We start from the raw sequence: 20,468 nt of genomic DNA, 5'->3' as shown, positions 1-20,468 counted from the left end.
AGTTTAACACAATATTTAAAACGAACACTGATAGAAGCGCACTACTCATCTAGTCACTCACGTGACGTCCATGAGATTAGTACCTGAAACACAGAGTTGGCAACCCACAAAATAGATAGTCAAACAAAACAAGTTGCTTGGCCACACTTTTTCATTCTCAAATATATCCTACCAAAACATTCTGTTTTATCTCATCAATCCAACTATGTCTTCCTCTGATGAAATACAAAAAAATCCTGGAGAAACCTCCCTTTCACAAGCGAGCCCCCCTGTACAACGCACACCAGAAACTAGCACCAACCCCAGCACCACTAACAACAACCGCAACAACAGTGAGGTCAACAACAAGAAGAACAATGATGATAACAGTCCAGCAACTGCTGAAAATCACACACTTAAAAGCTCCAACAACGACAACAGCAACACTGCCATTACTAACGCCAACAACGAGCATAGCAGGTGCCCTGGGTTCCGGCATTTATTTAAAAAAGATAGGAGCCCCAAGGCAAATTCGAAACAGGGGGCGAATTCGAACCTGGCGGAAAAGGACGGATCAACCAAAAGAAAAGAAGATGCTGACAAGGAAAGGAAGCATTCTCAACATGCTAAGTTAAAAAAAAAGCTCGAACAAATCGAAAAATACATAGGTGAACTTGTGAGCTTTAAGGGAAGTGATGGTCATGAGGATATGAAAAATCACCTAGTGAGGCTCAAAGACATAGTTGAGAAGAGTGAAAAAGGTATTGACAATATGGACGCCTCTTCTATTGCAAAAACTCCAGCTATCAAACTTCCTGAAGTCAACAAGGAAATTATGGAGCTAATGAAGCATCTTTCATCGCCAGAAACAGTGTCCAAGAAAGTAAGTTTGAGTGCTCATTTACAGTCAAGTAGCAGTTCTAATGGCCGAAGTGCAGTCCATGAGTTGGCGAACGTACACAAGAATGAAAGCTTCAGCAAAGTCTCATTTTACAGTGAAATTCGGGACATTTTTTGCAAGCTTGACGAAAAAAAGAAGTTCATTTTGTCATGCTTTACAGTTTTCCCAGAAAATGCAGTGGTGAAGAGGAGGACATTGTTATATTGGGTTGTGGGAGAGGGCTTCTTAGTCTCTTCAAGTACTGAAAACGAAAACATGTCCGGGAAAATTGGTGGCAAATTTCGTTACGTGTTTCAAGAGAAGTCCTTGTTGAACGCTTCAGGTACTGAAGAAGAAGAAGAGATGCCTGAGAAAATTGTTGATGGAATTCTTAAGGATTTTGAAGAGAAGGGCTTAATAGAGCCTGCTATAAAAAAGCGAAAGCAGCCCCAGCATGTTAAAAGCTATAGAATGGATCCTCTTGTGCGTTCCGCTGTGATTAAGCTTTCCCAGGACGAAAAGTTTTTTGATTATGATTCCAAGGGAAATGTGCTTCCCCAGAGAGATTGGACTTCTGGTTTACAATCTACGGCGAATGTGCTTCCCCAGAGAGATTCGACTTCTGAGGAAAATGTCTCATTCCAACGTTCTCAGAGGTTGTGTTTGCAAAATATCGTGGAGCAGGACGAGAAAAAACGTTCTACAGAAATGGAAAAGCAGGCTAAGCAGGTTTTAGAAAAAGATTTGGAAAATGTCATTACATTATTTAATGTTAATGAGCCTTTTCCTGATCTCGAATTGGCGTGGTTAACAAAGATGAAAGATAATCCGACACAGACAAAAGAGCCAAGCGCATTGGACTGGTTATCGAAGATGAAAAATGCCAGAGTTGTTTGTCTGGGAGGCTGGCCTGGATCAGGTAAATATCACATTGAAGTGGAGAGCACTGAATTCTTGAATGGATTGACGAGTTCAAAAGAACTAAGGTTTCTTAGCCTTCAAGGGATCTCTCGAATTACTGAGCTTCCAAATTCCATAGGCAAGCACAGCAATTTGGTGATCTTGGATCTCAAGGAGTGTCACAATCTGCAGGTGATTCCAGAGGAGATAGCCCAACTCACGAACCTCAGGTACTTGGATCTTTCTGACTGTTATCTGCTAGCTCGCATGCCCAAGGGGCTATACGCGCTCTCAAAACTTCGAGTCCTTAAGGGGTTTGTCATTAGCAATTCGCAAAAGAAACGCTCGGGTACTTTAGATGATTTAAAGAAATTGAAGAAGCTGAGAAAACTGACCATCAATGCAAATAGTGAAAAATTCCCTACACCAGCCGATTTATGCGCTCTCCATGAGCTTGGAGAGGAAGGAGCACTCAAAAAGCTAACGATAGCATGGGGAGCAGAGCTAGCAGAGCTAGCAGATCAGAATGGCAAAGAAGGCAGCTGCTGGAAAAGACTCATAACAGCTCGTAAGCAACAGGAATCAGAAACAATGAAGGATCAACTTCCAGAGAAACTTGAGAAGCTGGATCTTCAGTGTTTCCCCAAGTCTAAAGCGACGTGGCTGACACCTGAATCTTTGCCAGACCTAAAAGAACTATACATAAGAGGAGGAAACCTCGCAACTCTGGGCAAAAGCAAGTGGTCCGAGGTTAAGACTTTACGTTTGAAGTACTTGCGTGGATTGAAGATGACTTGGATAGAACTGCAGGAATATTTTCCACAATTGGAATACTTGGAGAAAGTCAAATGCCCTGGGATTACGCTCTGCCCTTGCGACCAGCATGGAGTGTGGATGAAGACTATTTGATCAAATCTAACAAATGCAGTTGTTAGAGGGATTGGCTGTTGTTCTCTTGTAGCCCCACATTATTGTATTATCAAATACTATTATGGTGTGTTGATTGCTTTTTTTTTTTTTTTTTTTTTTTTTCTCTTATGAGAGAGAGAGAGAATAATAATATTGCTATATAATTTGAGTTTCAAATCTACATCTTATCTGAATTCTATACTTCATTAATGGAATTTTACTAAATAAATGACAATATATCTTTATATATATACCCCTTTACATGTTTGTTCCATTGAAGCCATTATTTCATGAGATTAAATTGGGTCGGGAGCTGAGGTAAAATGTGTGTTTTATGTCAACCAATCCTGACCTGAGACGTCAACAAAATAATAAAAAACCATTTTCTCTCTTCCTCTCTCCTCTTCCCATTTCCCTCAATTTTCGAGAAACGTTGAAGGCTTGAAGCAACATTGAAGGAGCCATAATGTCTCTTTTCTTCATATCTCCCTCTCTTCTGCAAAATCCTCTGAAAGACCTGCAAGTTTTACAAAGAAATCCCAGTAAAGGGGCTGTTCTCGCACCCAAACCAACCATCAATGGAACTCACAACAAAATACAATGAGAAAAACATCGTGACTTAATTGGCTGATGTGTCGGGTTAGGATTAGCTGGCATAAAACACACCTTTTATGCCAACTCCTAACCCAATTTAATCTCTTATTTCATATGACCTTTTCATTTTTTTTTTTTTTTTTTTATAAAACGCTATTATGTACTGGTGCCCGTTGAGTACCTCTAAATAGAATTATATAAACGTTCATAAAAATAAAAATAAAAACAAAGAAAGAAAGAATTATATAAACTTCTGCCAGTTTTGCTCACGATTTATAATTAAGTAGCTAGGAGATTGGTAGGGATTGATATCTGTTAATTCTTGTATGGTACGGCTTTTACTTGGTCCCTGCTTTTACGGAGCAGGGTTATGTTGAAGAATTTTAATATTATTTAATTAAAATGAATTTTTATGACAGTATAAATGTAAAGATGTGGAAGTTAATATGGAAAATAAAGAGTTAGTGAAAATTTTTAATCCTACATAAAAAATGAGAGAGACATTTTTTATTCTTTTTAATTGTGGTGATTAATGGGCTAATATGTATTGATTCAGATATTGGGCTAAATACTTACGCAAAAGAAGGATGAAGGGAAGAGGTTTCTCTTCTACTTGAGTCTTCTCAAAGTCACCTACATCCTCACTAACAAGAATCCTTCAAAGGTTTCTACCAATGAGATTAGCGATGAAAAATTTCGTCTCCATCAAGAAAAAATAGATAAGTGATGACTTGCATAATTGAGTGTATTTTATCACTTCTCAACTTTAAATTTTAGTCTAATTTTATTTATTTTTTGTTGATTTTAAACTTCATTATTGTTATTTAAATTTTATTTCAGATTTGAAGAAAATGAAGATTTACTCAAATAAAGAGACATGAAGTAGCTGAAAAAGGTTTTGAGCTGAACACTTGGGCTGAAAAAGGGCAATACGTAGTGGCTAAAGGCAGAAAAGAAAGGCAGAAAAAAAGAAACAAAAAGAAGGAGGCGCTGAACCACAAACAGGGAGAGATTTTTGGGCTGAACTGAAAAAGTATTTTAGGCTGAAGAAAAAAAACGTTTTAAGGCACGGGAAGCGTGAGAAATCTTCATAGGTGCAACCAATGTAGAGGAGGCACATGGCGACCATCTGACGGGAAAATCGCCTCACATTAATTGTGATGGGACGAGAATCTCAGGGCATGAAAAGAAGATTGACCTACCAAAAAAACCTTTCCATATTCTTATGCTCATCCAAAAAAAGGACAACAAAGGAATAAAGGGGACAGCTGAAGATTGGCGTTAAAATGGTCGTCCATATTGCAAACTATCTATGTTAATGACAAGTAAAAGTATTAATAAGCGTAAATGCATAAATTCCAAACAGCATTTAATGACTAAATGATGAATGAGCACAAAGCCGTTACCACCGTCCAATGATGTGCATTTAAATGGCTATTACGAATGTTAAAGGGTTGGGATTAAGTGACCATTATTGAGCCATAAATCCTCCAACTGTGGCATAATGTAAGAGAGGCCAACAGATTGGGCATTTACTCACACAAAAGCTATATAAAGCCAGAAGAGACAAGTAAGTGATTAATATATTGAACTCACACACATTACTCTATAGATTACAAATTTCTAAAGAGTTTAAGCTAATTTAAGTATCGGATGGTCCTTGACAAGACCAAAACCAGTGTCATTATCTGGTTAATGCTTTCTTTGATATAAGATCTCCAAGTCGTCCATCGTACTGACGAGGAACATACTGACAAGGTGAAGTCATGTTTCATCAACTTCAATTGAGAATTTTTAGTTGTCAAAACTTGTGGGAAATGAGGCTAACATAGGTGGGCAAAGAGTTGGCATTGTAGAGAAATTAGGTTTGGAGGAATTCGCTTAAGCCAACATCTTCCAATGTTTGGCGAAATAATCTATAACTGGTTTTCAAAAATCCAATTCACCAAATCGATTTTCTAGACAGCTTTTGCTTGAGTAGATTCCTTGATCTCACAATTTTGATTTCCAACTCCACTTGACTTCTACCCAAGACGCAATAAGTTCCCACAAAATTTACAATACAATTGTACTTTAACATGATAAAAAATACATCAAATTTGTCAAGGATTTTTCCAACAATAGAATCTAAAGATCCTAACAAATGTTATTGGGGGGCCTATAGATGAAAATCAATAATAATTTATTGTGACCATAGCACAACTAAAAAAAATATATATATATATTTTGGGTTCTAATACTTTAGGTTTAAATTTATTAGAACTTCAATTAGTTTTAGACTTGCTCAAAGTATGTTTATATGTAAAGTTGGAATTGAGTGTTCTGTAGGATTTACTGTGTAAATCTGCTTGGCTTGATCAATCGGAAATTAGACTCAATCGATTGAAGCTCATGCAGATTGTTTTTCTACAGAATTTTCCAACTCAGCCCAAGCCCGTTTGACATGTAGGGTTTTATGTTTTGTCTTAAGTATAAAAGGGAAAACCCTAGCCACGTTTTTAGAGTTGCTCCTTATGCTGTGTGTGTGAATCTTTTATGAGATCAAGAGGTGGTTGCCTTCACACATACTTAGAGTTTCCAAGTTTCAAGATTATGTCAAGAACTTGGTGATCAATTCAGTTTCTGCATTAAGAGCTTAAAGATACATAAGTGGGGGTTCTTGTACTTGCTGGGAATCCAAGAAAGAAGTAGTCTGTGGACTAAAAGCTATCACATGGTCGTGGTAGTAAGTCTCCTACTCGAGGTAGCAATAGGATATTAGTAGTCTATGTCGCTATTGTGTAAACTTCAATTCTTTCATAACGGATTCAATTTTACCTTGAGGATAACTAGGTTAAATCCTCCCCAGATTTTTTACCACTTTGATTTTCCTAGGTTATCATATCGTTGTATTCTTTATTTTCCATACTTTACAATAATATGATATATTTGTGTTAACCTATATCTGATTAATTTGACTAAGTAATCACTTGGCTAATTAACTAGGTTAATTTGGTTGTGCTTTTAAGGGGTCTAAAACAAAAAATATAACATGTGGCCACACCATGTTATGGTTCTTGTGGAATACATTTTGGCCTTAAGGTCCACCCTTAAACCATCATATGAACCAAAATTCCAATATTATTTTATGAAGTATGGATGCATATACACACAAGGTACGTGAATCAAAATTCTTGGAATTTTTTTTTAATTTTTTTTATAGAAACAATTCTTGGAAACTTAATAAATAACATGTTGATACCATAATTAATTAATTAATACATGTTTTTAAGCATATAGTATTATTTATTTAATGAGAAATGCTATATACACAAAATTTTCACAATAAATTTTAAGTGGCATGTTATTACTAGTTGTTATTATTGGAGCGAAAAAATAATTTTAGTGATAAGTTCAAATTTAAACCAATAATAATTAACCACCTATGATTTGTTGTGAAAATGTTGTAGTAGACGTAGCACTTCTCTTATTTAAATAATTAAAAAAAATCAAAACCTTTAAATACCATATAAATTTTTTTTTAAAATTTCAATAAAAAGTATAATTTTGTTTCTTTGCTAATGGCTAATATAACGATCAGAAGTGAACACGTATGTATGCAAAAGCCTACCCAACTTAACCTAGACCTGATGCAACAATTTTTTAAGAGTTTTTTTTTGGGATGTGATGAAAAGTTCAATTTATTTGAGTTTTTAGCTTCTTTTTAGTACTATTTATGGGTCTCATTGCACTTTCTGGTACTATTCATGAGTCTAATTGTACTATTCAACTAGCTTTTAATTTTTTTTTTTTCCTACACTTTCAACAAAAAATTTTCAATTTCAGCTAAATAAATTGTTCCCCTACCAACCCTAAGTATCAATACTTCAAAATTTTCGCTATTTGCTTTATAACAATATATGAATATTTTGTAAGAAACATTTCCCCTTCAACCCTTTTAAAAAGACCACTCTTATGTTAATGTCATATATTATATGATAGACTACTCCTCTAGTCACTCACGTCCATGAGAATGGCACCACAAACACAGAGTTGGTAACCCACAAAATAGATAGTCAAACAAAACAAGTTGCTTGGCCACACTTTTCATTCTCAATAATATCCTTCCAAAAAAATTTTGTTTCATCTCCATCAATCCAAGCATGTCTTCTTCAGGAAGTATACCCTTTTACGGGTGTATACTTCCTCCCACTCACAGCTGGTGGGACCTACTAGCTGTGAGTGGGAGGAAATATACACTCGTAATAGGGTGTAATTGATACACAAACAAATCCTAGAGAAACCTCGATCCTTGCACAAGCGAATCCCCTTGTACAACCCACACCAGAAACTAGCACCAACCCCAACACCACTGACAGCAACGGTAGCAACAATAAGGTAGAAAGAAGAAAAATCTTGATAATTGTTAGGACATATGTGGTTCACATGTTAAGAACATATGCCATGATTTTATATAATTGGCTAATCCTTTGACAAAACACACTTTACTTGTAATTGGATAGTTCTAGGATGTGTTCAAATACTTCAAGAAACAAAGTTTCAAGATCAAGTGTTGAAATCATCAAATCTGTCCAAGAAACAAGCTGAGAAGTGCAAAATCATTAAAGCTCGACAGCTGCATCTATCGAGATTTAAGGAAGCTGTTTAGCCCGTGGCTCGACACCTTCTCGACAACTTATCTATAGAGATTTAAGAAATTCAGAATTCTAATCTGATTTCTTGGAATCTGTGATTATGTGTTTAGGTCTTCTTTTCTTCTAACCCTAAACATATAAAATGATTATTTTAGGGGCCATCAAAGAGTTCACAAGTTGCACAAGTATTGAGAACACTCTGTTCAAGCAATTTGTGACTGGAGACAAAGTTCTTGCCCTAGTTCATCTCTTTCTCTTGAAGAAGTTGTTGTGTATGTGCACTGTAGGGTTTTGTAACCAAGCATCTTCTTGATCTTCATTGTGTGGATGAACTAAAGAATTTTGCAGCCAACAACCTTCTTAGTTGGTGATTAAAGTCGCATACTGGGATCCGTGCAATTAGTTAGTCACATACTTGGGAGCTGTGCATCAGAAATGGGAACTGTCACTACAGAACAAGTCCAATTGGGTATTGGAGTAAGGGTTCAATTGTAAGTTGGTAAGGTACTTGAGATTCCTTTACTTGTAACCGCTTGTTATGATCATAGTGGAGTTTCAGGAGTGGTGACCTGAAAATCACCCGGTGGGGTTTTTGCTGTTAGGTTTTCCCCCATTCGTAAACAAATCACCGTGTCTTTTATTTTTCAGCTGCATATTTAGTTATTTGGTGATTTATTTCAGCTGTTGGCAAATATTCAAATCAGCTACAAAGCAACACAACCAAAAAATAGTGATGGAGAAACTTCCAAAGCAACTTGAGAAGCTGGATCATCAGTGTTTCCCCAATTCTACAGTGACGTGGCTGACACTTAAATCTTTGCCAAAACTAGAGAAACCCTACATAAGAGGAGGAATCCTTGCAACTCTAGGTGAAAGCAAATGGTCTGAGGATAAAACTTCACGTTTGAAGTACTTGAATGAATTGAAGACAACTTGGGTGAAATAGCCAAATACCACGTTTTGGCAAAATTTCTGTAAACTAGCACTGTTTCGGAAATATTTAGCAATCTACCACTTTTTTAGTACTCGAGTTTCACAAAATCGAGTTTTAAATAGTACTCGACTTCAGTGAACTCGAGTTCCTAGTGAGCCGTCAGCATGGCAATGCTAACCTAAAATTTATGCAATTAAAAAAGTAATACGGTACTCAATATTACGGAAATCGAGTACTTCTTTATAGTACTCAGGCTTAACAAAGTCGAGTACCTTGTTTTTCTTTTTTTTTTTCTTTTTTTTTTTGTAAAAAAGTAATATGATACTCGTACAAAACTTTTCCTGCAAAGCCACCTATCCAATAGGTAAGACACTGTGTCATATTTAAAAATGTATTTCTTGAGCATGAGTCTACCGCAAGTTTGTAGTACAATTTACAGACTGCAAAAATTCAACCTTACTGCATGCATTGTTGAGTGCTGACCTTGGCATTGCCTATGACTTGTCAATGCAACCAAATTTACTCCACTTCAACTTCGGTTTCAACAATGGATACTGTGTCCAACGCCATTGCACTAAGCACTATGTAAAGATGGTGTGACTTCAATAGTGGACACCTTGCAACTGGTGTGGCTTCTCTTTACAAAGATGGAGTAGGTTTTCAGCATTTCCTAAGTAAAAGTTTTGTACGAAACAAAAAGTAGAGAAATGAAACAAGGTACTTGACTTTATTAAGCTCGAGTACGATAAAGAAATACTCGATTTTAGTAATATCGAGTACCACATTATTTTTTTATTTACACAAATTCCAAGTCAGCAATGACACACTAGTGACTCACTAGGAACTCAAATTCACTGAACTCGAATACTACTTAAAACTCAATTTTGTGAAACTCGAGTACTAAAAAAGTGATAGATTGCTAAATATTTTCAAAACAGTGCTAGTTTGTCACAAATTTTGCCAAAACGTGATATTTGGCTATTTTAGCCAGACAACTTGGATAAAACTGCAGGAATCTTTTCCAAAATTGAAATAGTTGGAGAAAGTCAAATGCCCTAGGATTACACTCTGCCCTTGCGACCAGCATGGAGTGTGGATGAGGAATCCTGATCAAATCAAACAAAAGTAGCTGTGAGAGGGATTGGTAGTTGCTCTCTACCGGCCTCACATTATTATTAAATACTATTGTAGTGTGTTGATTGCTTTTTTTTTTTGAGAGGGATAGAGAATACTGCTATTTAATTTGAATTTTTTTTTTTTTTTTTTAGTTGGTAAAATTTTAATTTTAATTTCAAATCTATATCTTATATGATTTCTGTACTTTATTAATGGATTTTTACTAAATAAATGGCATTATCTTCTTATATAATAATAATACTCCTTGCATGTTCGTTCCATCGAAGTCAATATTATTTCATATTTTTTTCGTAAAACGCTATTGATGTACTGCTGATGCGCGTTGAGTACCACTAAATGGAATTAAAACGATAAAGATCAAACTTCTGCTAGTATTGCTCATGTTTTATAAGTAGGAGAGACAAGATTTTCAAAGTGTGGGAGAGGGTCTAGCAGTAGCCTCTACAGCATCACTGATTCACTGGTACCCTCACAAAAAATCTCCAATTTTTTCATTTTTTTACCTCTTTCAACTTTTAACTTTTTTTTGCTTTTTAAACCAAAACGTCCATAAGCATTTTTTTTTTTGTGACCCACGACGATCATGACCCTATGCGGAATATATAGAAAACATATTTGTGTAATATGCAATATCACTCTCATATTCATGTATGATTGATGTGTTTGAGCCTACACATATTAGAGGAATGTTGAACTATGAATGAATGAATGTCTTGTCAAGAAAAGTTCTTCGAAAAGTCCTTTCGAGCTTTATCATCACAGAACCGTACCTAAGAAGGAGTAGGGTCAGAAGAAAAAGTGAATGCCCCAAAATGAAAAGGGTTTAGGGACGGGAGTGGATTTGCATTTGGGTGCCATAATGTAAGAAGGAGAGAGAGGGAGAGAGAGAGACAAACAGAAAAGCACCAACAAAACAATATAAAAGAATATAAAGAATTGAAGGTACGTATGCATGAAAATGCATGAACATATGACATGCAAACTTAAAAGCATCATGGGCTCAGCCCAATCCAAACCTACCAGCACACAACAATTTAACATAGTAATCACACATCTAAAATGCATGAACGTATAGTTAAAATGAAAATGTGATGCAATGCATGAACATTTAGGATCATTTACACAAAACCCATCTCAAAAATTTCACAAAAACTTCATCAATTTTGAAAAACCCCAAAAATTTTCAAGAAAACCCAAAACCTAAATCTAAATGCATGAAATGCATGAAAAGTGAGAGATAAAGAGATCATACTAAGTGATTTGAGACAAGAAAAGGCCGAAAATCACGTGGGTTGGAGGTTTTGAGAGAGAAGAGGGTTTTTGGGAGGTGAAGAGACAGATTCTGCCAAGAAAGATAGGGGAGAAGTGAAGAGAAAATCACGCAGGTCCTTTATGTAGAAAAACCATAAAATTCGACAGATCGAGAGGTGTCGAGGTTTAAAACGCGTGAATCAGCTGTCAAAGAGCTGTCCAGGATCTGTTGAGAAGTGTCCACAGCAAAAGGATCTCGATGGATAGATAAGTTGTCGAGAATTTATCGAGCATCCAAAAAGTTTCTTGATGGATCAAGCAGCTATCGAGAAGCTATCAAGAATGCGATAAAAAGAAGCTGAAAGGGCTCAATAGATAGCCTAGTTGTCAAGAGGTGTCCAGTAGCTGTTGAAATTGCTTAAAAATAGTTTTTTAAGAAGAGAAAAACACAGATATGAATGCAATCAAGCATGCTATTTAACCAAGGATCCAAACAACATTTTAAGCTCTCAAAATCATCTTTCAACAAAAAAATGTCAAGCACATAGATCCAAAACACACACACATACACACTAAACAAGTTTAACCAATTTTATATTTTAAAAACAAGTTAAGACAATTTAGTGAGCATACATTAACATGTGTATTCCTTGTGATGGCCAAATCACATTGTACCTAAACATGTATCAAAAGTAGCAAAGAATATTGCATGTTATGTGTGAAAAATATCGCAAGATTGCATAAGTGTCTACATGTTACGACAATTTGAGATATGAGAAAATCACTTTAACTCAGACACAATCATAACTGTTTGATGGAGACTATTACTTTCGAGATACATTCTATAACTCCCACACCTCCTAGAATACACGCTTGCAATCATATATAATGCACTTTGATTCTTTTTGCTTTTTATTTTTCTTTGCATCTTTTTCTTTTAAGCAAACCATACATGGGCATATAAGAGATAGAAAAGAAATACCCAATGATATTAAGTATTTGACATTCCACTTTTGCTATGCTGAAGCATACAAATGTCATTTCATGATTGGCAGGTAATAATGGTGAGATGGTTACTTATGCCTTTTTCTTAGGATTTTCTAATCCTTCTTGTCAAAAAGAGTGATGCGAGTATTAAGTACAAGAGATTACTTAATCTTACTCATCACAAACACGAGCCACAAAACTCACTTCTTTAGTTGTGCATAGAGATACTCATCTAAGCGACAAAAAATACAAAATTTAGAAAACTTAGTTTCAATGGCCATCCAAGGTATACAAGTACCAATGTACACAGACACACACTGTTTTCATATTTTTCTGATTTTTCAATTTTTTTTTTTTTTTAATGAGAAACAGAATAAAGAAAAACTAAAAAATAAACAAATAAAAACATGTTATACAAAACAATGCATAAAACTAGACTGACTCAAAACATGAAAGCAAAACAAACAAGTAATGCAAAAAATAATAATAATAATAATAATAATAATAAATAAAAAGAAATAAAACAAAAAGAAAAAACAAAAAACAAAAAACAAAAACAAAACAAGAAGGGGAGAGAGAGAAAAAGTGATAGAATCACTTGGAGCCTTTTTGCTTCCACACCTCGGAAGAACCTTTCCGTTTAGAAAACCCTTGATTCGGCAGTGAGGGGAAAGAATTGAAATTGTTCAAGTTCGAAAGGAACATGAAGGCTTTTAGAAGATCTCCAAGAGAAGCAAATGAGGATGGAAACTGATTCTGGTTTCCTAATGAGATCATGTTGGTGCTCTATTGAGTGGCTAACCACTTATAGCAATTAGTTCGAGTATGTCCAGCTGCTCCACAGTGATGACAGAGATGCTACTTCTTCTATTTAGGCTTTTGAGTGTTTTCCTTCTTAGCCCTAGGGTTTTTGATCTCCTTCTTATCCTGTTTAGGGGGTGCTCCTAAGATAGATTTACCATTGTCTATGTTTTCACTAGCTAACATATTTTGCACATCATTGTTTTTAGATTCAACATTATTACTAGGAGGAATAAAAATAGTAGTACTAATAGAAGCAATACTAGGAGAAGAGAAATCATACACTAAACTAGTTCTATCGGAAGCAGATTTTTGAAGACTGAGCATCTCATCAAGCTTTGCACTTGAAGTCCTTTCCAACTGGGCTCTGACTTGGAACAATTTTACCTCAAGCTTCTTGGTCTTCTCAGCCAAGAAATTATTCTCAAATCTCAGTGCTCTAATAGTCTGATTGGCTTCATCAAATTTCGTGGAGATTTCTTCCTGTTCAAGCTACACATCACCAAGCTTCTTGGAAGCCAACCTATACAATTTCTCTTGTTTTTCCAAGACCTTGTATAACTTTGCATAGGCTGTATGGATGTTATCTTGCTCATCCATCTTTTCAAATTTAGACTCCACCAATTCCTCTTCTTCATCCACATCTTCAATAATTCATTTAGTAGGATTTACAGTTGCAGTGAAGGCATTTAGGATTCTATCATCCTCATTGTCGGAATCATCTTCAGGCTTGGTGTTGCTTAAGGTAGTAGTAAGTGACTTGCTTTTCCCAATGATCCTGAGATATGTAGGGCAGTCTTGTTTCATGTGTCCGAAACCTTGACATCTAAAGCATTTTGGTCCTGAGGGAACAGTGTACTAACTGTCATCCCTAGTATCCTTCTTTCCTTTGTCTTGGTTCTTAAACTGAGATGAGCTAGATTGCTTGCAGTCTTTGTCAAATCCTTTAGCATTGACATTTTTCATAAACTTTTTGAATTGCCGGGTAATATAAGATTTCATCTTAGAATCTTCATTTTCTGAAGACTCATTAGTGTTACTGCTCTTGGCCTTCAATGTCATGCTCTTGCTCTTAATTGATTTCCCTATCCTTGTCAAACCCAACTCATAGGTTTGCAGATTGCCAACCAGCTTTGTCAAAGGAATTTTGTCAATATCCTTCGATTCCTTAATTGTGGTGATCTTGGCATGAAATCTTTTGGGTAGAGATCTAAGCATCTTTCTAACAATCTTGGGTTTAGGAATGGTTTCCCCAAGATTAAAAGTTGAGTTCACTATGTCCTTGAGCTTGCATAGAATTCATCAAATGACTCATCCTTGACAGCCTTGGTTCCTTCCTAGGTTGTCTTGAGAATGGTCTATGCCTCCTTAGCAATTTCAATAGAGGATATCATCTTGAACTCCTCATTCATGACTACACTAAATAAAGCATTCTATGCATTTTTAGACCCCTTAAAACACAACCAGATTAACCTAGTTAATTAGCCAAGTGATTACTTAGTCAAATTATCAGATCTAGGTTAACAAATATATCATATCACTGTAAAGTGCGGAAAATAAATAACACAACGATATGATAACCCAGGAAAACCAAATCGATAAAAAACCTAAAGAGGATTTAACCTAGCTATACTCAAGGTAAAACAAATCCACTATAAAATAATTAAAGTTTATACAATAGCCACTTAGACCACTAACATACTATTGCTACCTCGAGAAGGAAACTTACTACCACGACCACGTGACAACTCCGAGTCCACGAACTACTTTTTTCTTGGATTCATAGCAAGTACAAGCACTCCTGCTTGTGTATCTTTAAACTCTTGAAACAGAAACTGAATTGATCACCAAGCTCTCGGCATCAATCTTAAGATTGGAAAACCTAAGTGTGTATGAAGGCAAACACCTCTAGATCTCATAAAAAATTTACACACATAGCATAAAGAGCAACCTCAAAACGTGGCTAGGGTTTTTCCTTTTATACTTAAGGTAAAACATAAAACCCTACACGTCAAATAGGCTTGGGCTGAGTTGGAAAATTCTGTAGAAAAACAATTTGCACGAGCTTCAATCAATCAAGTATAATTTTCGATCGATCGAGGCAGGCAGATTTACACAGTAAATCTTGCAGTACACTCGATTCCAACTTTACACAAAAACATACTTTGAGCAAGTCTAAAACAAGACTAAATGTTTTGATCATGGTTTGCCAACATTACAAAATGAAGTTCTAATACATTTAAACCTAAAGTCTTAAAACCCAACAAACTACCTCTTTAGCAATTCATGACAAAACAAACTAGAGAAAGTGCTCAAAGTTACAAAAATAGCCCATTACAAAAACATTACCCAACATAACAAATTCAACCTAACCACTATCTATCAGTTGTAAGTATAGACAGCAACACGACTGAATCAACTTGTATATTCCTGTAACACTTAACAAACACATAAACGCATGTGTGGAAAATACAAGTAAAACACAATAAATTCTTGTTTTTACATAACATAAACTACAAGACATATATCATGAATAACCTCATAAATATAAAACAATAATCAATGTAGCACAATGTAAAACAAGAAACAGAAATAAACACATCACAGTATCTCCCCCTATCATAGACAACTCAAATAAAACAAAATACATCATAAGCAAAAAAAATATATGAATACATGATGAAGCACCTAGATACAATCTAAAGCTCCACAACAACAAAAAATCTCCCCCTATCAACAAAATCTCATATTCATATGTACTCCCCCTTTTTGTGATGAATTGCCAAAGGGCAATCACTCATCATCAAAAGGAGGTGGCGACGGTGACTGTCTAAAACTCTCCAAATCTGCTCGCAAAGACCGAAGCTCATCAAGCATGTCCACCAAAAGCTGACCATGAGCCGCTTGAATGGTCATGACAGTCTCTAACATAAGATGAATGTCTGAGTCATCCAAAGTAGAAGGTGGAGGAACAGCAATAGCGATTGAATTAACATAAGCATCTGCAACCGAATCACCTAAAGTAGAAGGAGGTGGAGGAGGAGGAGGTCACCAGAAGAGGAAGAATCTACTCGAGGGAGTTTAGAGTTAGCTCGCATCTGAGCAGCCTTCTACCTAAGAAAGGTGGCATCTATAAAAGCTATGATATGAACAGGCTCAGATGCCGAAAACTGCTTTAATCCTAAATGTAACAAAATCCTATGAATGAAAACAGGAAAGAAAAGAGCATGAGCAATAGAACTACTTCTATGAACCTCAATCAAAGAACAGATGAAAAGATGAGGAAAACTCATAGAAGTGTCTGTGACAAGAGCATACAAAAATGCACATCTCTCCAAAGGAATAGTGTGCAGGGGAGAGATAGGCCAAATGGAATGGCAAGAAATCCGAAAGAAAAGATAGTGAATCTCGGTCAAGTTATGAGGGGTGATCCGAGGATTAGAACCTCACTAGATGGAAGTCCCAGTAAGATATGACATAATGTCATCAAGGGGTGGAGACTCATCGTAAGGATAAACAGGATGCTAGACCATAGGCACCCTAAAAGCAGAGGCCACTACTGTAGGAGTAATGGTGTACTCTTCACCCCTATGCAACTTCTCACCAGAGTGTTGGAATCATAGGAATGGACAGAGAGGTTCAAGTAGAACTCTCTGATCAAGGTAGACAGAGGGGGATGAGAAATGTCCAACAAAGGAAGCCAACCCCTATGCTCAAAGTTTCTCTAAATCTCACCATTTAACTTATTTAACACAACCTTCCTCTCAGCCCATACATTCCTATGAATGTTCAACTTCTCATAAGTTTCCTAATTTTTCTCATTAAGGAACCTCTCACTATCAAAGGAAGGAGAAGAAATAGAGGTGGAGGTCCTATGAGCTCTAGTTTTCCTAACCATGAAGCTAAAGACCAAAAAGGAAAGACAGAAAAGAGACAAAAGACAAAAACAAGAAAAATCAAGGGCAGACTGAAAGTTAGCACAAAAAATATAGAAAATAACAATCTATGCATGAACAATATCAACATATGATGCATGCTCTAATACAGTGAGAATAAGTTCAATTGCACTATAAAATCACAAAATTGGCTCAAGCATAGAGTTTATCTCAAAAACCCCAAATTTTGAAAACCCACTTTCACAAATCTCAACAAATTGGTCAATTGATCATTACACAAGTTAGATAAAAGATTACAGGCGAAAAGCATATTTTCGTCCCTATATTTTTACACGATTCCCACTTTGGTCCCTATATTTTATTTTTATCGCTTTTAGTCCCTATTTAGAAAAACGCCTTCAGTTTTAGTCCTTTCCGTCAGTGCCGTTAGGACACTAACCTACGTGGCAAATGGAATTATTAAAATAATAATAAAAATTTTTATTTTGTCATTAAAAAATGTTAAGTCAGCATTTAAATTTTAAAAAATAATTTATTAATTTTAACTAAATAAAAAAAGAAAAAACAGAAATAAAAATAAAAAATCACATTAATTGAGATTGAAGTGTGTATTGAACAAGAACAATAAGAACACAAACTCAGATCTAAAAACACAAAATTAAAATCCAAAAATCACAAACCCAAAAAATAAGAACATCAAATTAAACATAGAGAGAAAAAGAGAAAAAGCACCAAAAACTAGTCGACTGCCTCCAATTCTATCCAAAGCATGAATGCCACCTGAGCTTTCTCCATTGTCTTCGTCCTTTCGGTGGGGCATTTTGCCACAATTGCATTGCATACTTCCTTGGCATACCTTCAACATTACCAAATACCAATCCAAATTACGAAGTTTCAACAACAAACAAACCAAAACGAAAGAAAGAGAAAAGGCAAACAGACTTAGCGCCATCAGAATCGGCAGCTCGTAAAAACGCAATCAAAGCATCGAGCGCCTTCTCTTGCACTGGTGCATTGGAATTTGTAACTTTCTTCTTGAAAAGCAGACCTAAATTACAGATCAAACATTAAGAAATGAAGAAATGCAGATCTGAGTCCAAACCCCTAAAAAGACCAACCAAAAGAGTCGAAAACATACCGAAATAGCGAAGGCAAGAGTCCTTGGGATCTGCGATGGAATCGCATAGCGCGGCCAAGTCGATATTGGTTTCATTCCTGACCTTCCAATTCTTGTGTAGTAATCGATCTTCCCCAAGGCAATTTCTTCGCCTCCTTCAACAATTTCTCTTCCTCAGACATTTTTGTTTTCTCGCTTTTTGGCTTATTTTACTGTGTTGGTTGTTCTGACCAATATTAATTGATCTATGGAAAATGCAGAGAGAGAAAGAGAGGAAGGTATGAGGAATGAGAAACTCGCTTTCCTAAAATTTCTCTCTCTTTTTTTGTTGTTATTTTCTGGGTTGGTGATTTTTGAATTTTAATTTTGTATTTTTAGATCTGAGTTTATGTTCTTGATGTTCTTGTTCAAGACATACTTCGATCTCAATTAATGTGATTTTTTATTTTTATTTCTATTTTTTTTTAAGTTAAAATTAATAAATTATTTTTTAAAATTTAAATACTGACTTAACATTTTTTAATGACAAAATAAAATTTATCATTATTATTTTAATAATTCTGTTTGCCACGTAGGTCAGTGCCCTAACAGCACTGACGGAAAGGACTAAAATTGAAGGCGTTTTTCTAAATAGGGACTAAAAGCGATAAAAATAAAATATAGGGACCAAAGTGGAAATCATGTGAAAATGTAGGGACGAAAATGTGCTTTTCGCCAAAATTATAATGACCAAATCAATCAATCAAACAAGCCAATTTCATCAATTAATGCTCAATTGAACAAAAACCCCAATTCGGGTAGTTTCAAGCCCTAGAAAATTAAAATGTTCCAAATTCAACAAATTGATCAAATTAAATCACAAAGATTAGTTTTATATCATCCCATAACAAAAACCCATTGATCAATTTCGCAAGGAAAGATTGAAAACATCAAAATCTCCAAATTTTCATAGGTTCGAAATTTTCCCCAATATGCATGAAAAAATGTATGAAATATGAAAATAAATGAAAAATGAGGGGCAAAAGAGTCTTTACTGGCCTTAGAAGACAAAAACCTTGCAAAAAGTTTGAGGGAAAATGACAAAAAATTGAGCTTTGAATCCTTGACCAATCAAAGAGAGAGAGAAAGAGTTTTGAAAAAGTTTGAATAAAAATAGAACACATGAAAACTCAAGGTTTTAAAAAAACTCTCTATGCGATTTTCGATTGATCGAAAATTAGATTCGATCGATCGAAAATGCCTTCAATTCATCCAACAGCGATTGAGCACCAATTGAAACGGGCAAATTCAAACCAATTTTTTAATCGCAATTTCGATTGGTCGAGCAATAGGTTCGATCAATTGAAAATCTGAAAATTAAATTAAATTTTTTAGAAACAAAGCAATTTTATGCAGAAACTCCTCAAAGCATAGTATTTTATGAATAGAATGCATGAGTATGAGATGAAATGCTTTTCAAAAACACTTGTATTGAACCCAGATATCTCAAAAATAAGATTTTCAATCCATTTTCCTTAAATTCTTAAACTTCAAACACATTTTGCATTAAAATCAAAGAATTTTCAAACTTGGATGGCCAAAACAGAATCACACACATTAACATGTACAAAATTTAGCAAAGAGTAAATTGTGTAGTGTGTGCAACTAGCAATAGCTTGAGATACATGTGAGGTGATATGTGAATAGAGAGCAATCACAATTTCTACAAAATTCATCACATAAATTTGAAAGAGACTATTACCTAAAGAGTTACATCATATAGCTCTCACATCTCCTAGAATAAAAGCTTGCAATCATGTAAGTTTCTAGATTTGCCTCATATTGTACACACCAATTTTATTTGATCAAAAACTTATTAAAATAGCTAAAATAATGTACACACCAATTTTATTTGATTGAATTAATTATAGTCCAATAATGTACACACCAATTTTAGTAATTAAATTGAGGCTACACTTTATGTTTTTTTTTGTGCATGTGCTACACTTTTTCAAGCACAAAATCTTACGATATGTACTAAAGTGCTCATGATTGGCTAGTAAACAGTGGTGAGATGGTTATTTATGCCTTTCTCAATAAGTTCAAGTCCAAAAATCAAAGGCATGTGATTTCAAGATCAAGATCATGTGATCTAAAACTATAAACATCTTCTCACACAATATGCAATACAAAGCTCAAACTAGTAAAGTGCAATAAATAAGCCCATCCAAGCTAAACAAGGTACAAAGACATTGAACGTTTTTAGACTCCTTAAACACAATTGGATTAACCTAGTTAATTAGCCAAGTTATTACTTAGTCTAAATTTCATATCTAGATTATCACAATCAAACAATCATATCATGCATAGTAGCAGAAAGATAAATAAGACAATGACATAATCACCAAGGAAACCAAACTGGTAAAAACCTGGGGAGGATTTAACCTAGTTATCCTCAAGGTAAACTTGA

General features: G+C 35.2%; 1 protein-coding gene across 1 annotated transcript; it reads left to right on the top strand.

The window, feature by feature from the left end:
* The first annotated feature begins 205 nt into the window (after positions 1 to 205).
* LOC115970223 lies at positions 206 to 2,668 on the top strand. The gene has a single exon (XM_031089885.1). The coding sequence runs from the start codon at positions 206 to 208 to the stop codon at positions 2,666 to 2,668; it is 2,463 nt and encodes an 820-aa protein (XP_030945745.1).
* Positions 2,669 to 20,468: the final 17,800 nt, after the last annotated feature.

The sequence above is a fragment of the Quercus lobata genome, chromosome 12 (genome assembly GCF_001633185.2).
Source record: "Quercus lobata isolate SW786 chromosome 12, ValleyOak3.0 Primary Assembly, whole genome shotgun sequence".
NCBI lineage: Eukaryota > Viridiplantae > Streptophyta > Magnoliopsida > Fagales > Fagaceae > Quercus > Quercus lobata.
Note: the sequence above shows the minus strand (reverse complement) of the source record. Positions and strands in the feature narration are given on the sequence as shown.

Coding starts and splice junctions, on each gene's coding strand:
- LOC115970223 (XM_031089885.1), top strand. CDS start 206: ATGTCTTCCTCTGATGAAATACAAAAAAATCCTGGAGAAACCTCCCTT.